The 5,601-nt window shown below is 36.5% G+C and overlaps 1 protein-coding gene across 1 annotated transcript; it reads left to right on the forward strand.

Moving 5' to 3' along the window:
• The first annotated feature begins 756 nt into the window (after positions 1-756).
• LOC140862968 (DELLA protein GAI1-like) lies at positions 757-2,926 on the forward strand. The gene has a single exon (XM_073266012.1). It carries the CDS (start codon positions 969-971, stop codon positions 2,628-2,630), a length of 1,662 nt encoding a protein of 553 aa, XP_073122113.1. The 5' UTR covers positions 757-968; the 3' UTR covers positions 2,631-2,926.
• The last annotated feature ends 2,675 nt before the right edge of the window (positions 2,927-5,601 follow it).

Here is a 5,601-nt window from a genome sequence, read left to right on the forward strand (position 1 = left end):
TCTCCTACATTATTTTAAAGTCTAATATTTTTGTTAAATTAAAATAAATTCACAATTTAACTTTAAAAATTATTTTATTAATACAATTATAAACATAAATTTATATTTATTTAAATTTTATATTATAAAAAAAAATCGTACTCATTGTACGAAACAACGTAAATATTAATTAATATAAATATGCATATACAAACACATATATATCAATTGATAAATTATATATTCAAAATTAATATATAATAAAAGATATGATTTTTTTTGTTTATCTATGTTATAATATTATTATTTATATTAATCAAATTAAAAAATATATATAAACGGGTGTTTTTTATTTATAATCTATAAATTTTATGTTGAATATTTTTTTTGTATAATGATATATAATATTCTTTTTATAGTATTATAATTAATAAATATGAAATTATATTTATAGTTATAATTAATATTATAATAATTTAAAAACAAAAAAATGTATGTAATTCAATTAATCAATTTAATAATAATATTTAATTTAAAAGCAAATTAAATAATGATCAAAATTAACCTTTTAGTTTAATTATATATTAATATACCAATTTAACATTTTATCAATAGTTCAAATAACAAAATAATTTTTACTCCTAGTATAACGTCTTATTAAGACTAAAAAATAATAAGGCTGTAATTATTGGAAAAGCCTGGGCATTCGGTTTCTCTCTCTACATCCATTATTGGACTGGACTGGAGTCCCCAATAAGCATCACTCTTCTTCCTACACACACACACACACACACACACACACACTCACACACACGCACTCAACGTGAGAGAGAGATATATAGAGAGAGAAAAAAAAAAAGAGGTCCTCGAACAAAAACTCAGAAACGTGAAAACCAAAGCATCCCTTTCCCCCAATCCCCACCGTCCAGATTCCTCTTGTTCTTCCGAATCGATTATCAGCTGAGGATTTCGAATTCAGAGCTTGTGAGATGAAGAGGAACCATTTAAATCAAGAAAACAATCACTCCAGCAGCTGTAGCTCCTCCAGCAAGGCCAATATGTGGTGTTCCGAGCCCGATGGGCAGCAGGGAGATGAGCTGTTTGCGGCCCTGGGATACACAGTCAAGCCCTCCGACATGGCGTCGGTGGTGCAGAAGATCGAGCAGTTGGAGGAGGTCATGGGTACCATTCCGCAAGAAGACGGCTTGCTCTCTCAGCTCGCCTCCGATACCGTTCACTACAATCCCTCGGATATGTACTCCTGGCTCCAATCCATGATTTCCGGGCTCAACCCGTTGCCCGAGTTCGACTCGTCCTCCTCTACGGTGGTCCAGGATCCGTTTCTCCACTCAGCGCACATGGTGGTTGACTCCGACTTCGGTTCGGATCTCATCGCCATACCCGGAAAAGCCGTGTACCCAAGAGCCCAGCCGGCGTCCCCGCCGCAGAAGAAGATGAAAACGGCGACGAGTTCGGGAAACGTATCTTGGGGTTCGACCAGTGAGTCGAATCGGCAGGTGGTCCTGGTCGACTCGCAGGAGAACGGTATACGACTCGTCCACACTTTGATGGCCTGCGCGGAAGCTGTACAGAAGGAGAACCTGAAATTCGCCGAGGCTTTGGTCCAAAACATCGGGTTTTTAGCGGTTTCCCAGGCCGGCGCCATGAGAAAAGTCGCCACTTATTTTGCCGAAGCATTAGCCAGAAGAATTTACAAACTTTATCCCACAAATCCGCAGGACTCTGCCTTCACAGATTTGCTACAAATGCACTTCTACGAGAGTTGCCCGTATCTTAAATTCGCTCATTTTACAGCAAATCAGGCGATTCTTGAAGCTTTCGCGGGTAAAAACAGGGTTCATGTGATTGATTTTAGTATGAAACAGGGAATGCAATGGCCGGCGTTGTTACAAGCATTGGCGCTGAGGCCGGGTGGCCCGCCAACGTTTCGGCTAACCGGAATCGGCCCACCTTCCTATGATGACTCCGATCATTTGCAGGAAGTGGGATGGAAACTAGCTCGGTTAGCGGAGACGATTAATGTTGAGTTTGAGTACAAAGGTTTTGTGGCTGGTTCTCTGGCAGATCTGGATTCGGCCATGTTCGATATCCGCGAAGGCGAGACCGTAGCGGTGAATTCGATCTTTGAGTTGCATCAGTTGCTAGCAAGGCCAGGTGCGATTGAGAAGGTATTGAAAGTGGTCAAGGATATGAAGCCTGAAATCTTGACTATAGTGGAGCAAGAGGCTAATCACAATGGGCCGGTTTTCTTGGACCGGTTCAACCAATCGTTGCATTACTATTCGACCCTGTTCGATTCGTTGGAGAGTTGCAACACCGATGGTGGCGTGAGTGAACAGGATAAGGTTATGAGTGAGGTGTATTTAGGGAGGCAGATATGCAATGTGGTGGCTTGTGAGGGTGTGGACCGAGTTGAGAGGCACGAGACGTTGGATCAGTGGAGGAATAGGCTCGGTTCGATCGGGTTTAGCCCGGTCCACCTGGGCTCGAATGCGTACAAGCAGGCTAGTATGTTGTTGGCGTTGTTTGCTGGTGGGGATGGGTATAGAGTGGATGAAAATAATGGATGCTTGATGTTGGGATGGCACACTAGGCCATTGATTGCTACCTCGGCTTGGAAACCGAGTTAAATCCCTGTTCGGACTCGGTTTGAATTACACGGTGATGTGGGTTGATCAGGTTATCTTGGGTACGATTTACCTTGCCCCCTTGGGAGGGTTGTAAGTTAGACCCACCACTTGATGTTTCATGTCTGATGATAGTTGCAAATTTCATCTTTGTTGCCATCTTCTTTTAGGGTTCTATGTGGTTCATTTTTCTTTGGTTTATTGGGTGGAATCTTGTAATTTTCATGGGTGAGTCCGAAATAGTCAATGTGTATTTATGTTTAGTTTTTGTTTTTACATAATAAAGGGACTTTTCTTGATTTTGTGGTGTGATGGATTTATGGATATTATCATACTAAAACTTAAAGCTATTTCAAATTGTAATTTATGGGACATCAAAATTTCAATAAATGATAACAAATCCATTCTCCAAACCATTTTTTTCAAGAAATGTGTTCTTCACATATATTAAATGTGTGTGTGTGTGTGTGTTATTCCAAGTTTAAGTAGTTAAGTTGCATGTGAAATCATGTGTGATAACTATATCACAGTAGCATGGTACAGTTTGTTGCTGGAGATAGACCTTGTATTGATTTGAGTTTAATTATAGGAATTAATGTTGCATTAAGGAACGATGTAATCTAAGAGTGTCATATATTAAAAGGTTGTTTTTGGATACCATGATTTGGTGGACTTTAATGAAACTAAACACGCAAGATTTGGAAAATATATCTCAAATTAGGGGTGTTATTTGTTAACTACAATTTAGTTCGGCTTAAGATAAAAATTCGAACCAAACTATATATATATAGAGTTTTGATATTATGGGCAACCACCATGGGCACCTACATGGGCAACAGCTGACGTGACACCTTGTACATCCAATAAGTGATTGTCACGTCAGCTGTTGCCCATGTAGGTGCCCATGGTGGTTGCCCATAATATCAAAACTCTCTCTATATATATAGGGGAAATGATCAATAAATCCCCATGAGCAAACTTATCTTTGCCCTCAGTCCCCATGTCAGCAAATATTTGTTCTCACTCCCTGACAAAGTTCTGACATTTGTTTCAACTTCTTATTTGAGCACAAAATACGAAAATGCCCTCACTTTCTTTTGAAACCCAATAATACCCCTCATTCTTTAAAAATAAAATAAAAATTACTTATAAGAAAGACAACGTACAGTTTATTTCCCTCATTCTTGTTGAAATTCTCCACAAATTTATCCATCAATCGTAAACGACTAATCCACCGATCGCAATATTGCAGATCTGCTTCGAATCAGATTGAAGAAAATTGCTAATCATTGTGAATTGTTTCTGGACCATGAAAATCTTTTTGAAGAACCATTATTTCAAAGATTTTAAGGTAATATTTTAGGTTTTTAAAAATTTGCAGCCAAGAAATTGCATTACTGTGTTTGATATAGTGTAATTATTTTTATATATCCTTTTTAATTGAACGATTTTTTGAGATTTGTTATGGTTTTAGTGATTGTATTAAATTTTTGTGTTATCGTGTGAATTGTACAGAGTTTTTTTATCAATATCTGGTTTTCCCGTCTGTGGGTGAGAATGAATCTCATTTATTGGAATTTTGAGATAGAGTAACTGAAATTTATTGTTGTTCTCGATTATAACGATATAATTCCGAACCGTAATGTTTTAGTGCTGCATTATGAATTAGATATTGATGATTTTTTTATCATTAAAATAAAAATGGGCTACTTGAATTTGTTATTGTGTACTGTTTTTTTGTATGACATGTGTTATATGAATGAATATATGATTTTTAATTTAGATCTTATTATATTGAATGTAGTTTTTTTAATAGTTTGATAATGAAATCTTGAAGCGATTCTTGTAATATCTCCATTTTTGGTTGCTACAAGTAAAAATACAGATTTTTGTGATTTCAATCTTCATTGGATGTAGCTTGATGAATATTTTTGTGATCCTGAGAACAATGTGCTGAAATTTCATTAGAAACCATGATTTTTCGATATGTATCTCCACTACAGTTTGAGAAGTATTCTACTTTCATATCAGTGCACTCTATTCGACGAGTTCATTTTTTGTCGGATAGACATCTTGAGATTATCAAGGCTTTGAACGAATATTTATGGGGACTCATCATGCTTATTGTTTGCAACATTTAGTAGATAATTTTGTGAAGCTAATAATACTAAATTATTTATTATTCTCTAATTTTATTAAAATTTTCATACACGATTTTATCTTTTTAAGCTCAATGTAAATTATTTTGTTTTTATTTAGGTGTTGAGAAGTTACCGTCTACATAACAAAAAATATTGGGCTTCCATAATCAAGAAAGCAACGTATGCTCCATCTTTACACTTACATAGGAGAAAGCGGTTATGGAAGTTGGCTTGAGCACGGACCTTCGAGGAGATATGTTTGTTCTAGTGAAAGCATTGTTGGTTTACGCTTGATTTGATGATTCTCTGGAACACACTATTGTTTTATATTAATTTGAGTTCTGATTGTAGTGTACTCTTATGTATTGGGTTCTCTTGTGTTGTCGTATCGTGTGAAGTTGGTTCGTAAGTCATAGTTAAGAGAAAATATTATATTAAACAAGTTAAGAGTTTGGATTTTGGAAAATATACCCCTATTGTATACATTGGGTGGCAATGGACATCCACAAATGGTGCTCTCATTGGGTCATGATCAATGTCTTCCTCATACACCTTAGACAAGAGTGGGGCAAGACACATTACTAGACAAACACTTGGGTGATGGTTCTACCAATCTCTAGGAATTGAAAACTCCTACCCACTTGTGCCATGCAGTGTATTATAGGATATTGATGCATGTTAACATGGACATGTCTTCTTGTTCCGCAAATCAAAAATATTATTCTGCATAAGTTTGAGATTGTTCCTAATACATGACATTTTGATCCAAAGTCACTTTAGCTAGAAGAGTATGATCCTCATGACCCACAATGTTTGTCCTACAATCAGAACAC

This window comes from Henckelia pumila, chromosome 4 (assembly GCF_033568475.1).
Source record: "Henckelia pumila isolate YLH828 chromosome 4, ASM3356847v2, whole genome shotgun sequence".
NCBI classification, from domain to species: domain Eukaryota; kingdom Viridiplantae; phylum Streptophyta; class Magnoliopsida; order Lamiales; family Gesneriaceae; genus Henckelia; species Henckelia pumila.

Bases quoted from the DNA above. Each gene is read 5' to 3' on its own strand.
- LOC140862968 (XM_073266012.1), top strand. From the start codon at position 969: ATGAAGAGGAACCATTTAAATCAAGAAAACAATCACTCCAGCAGCTGT.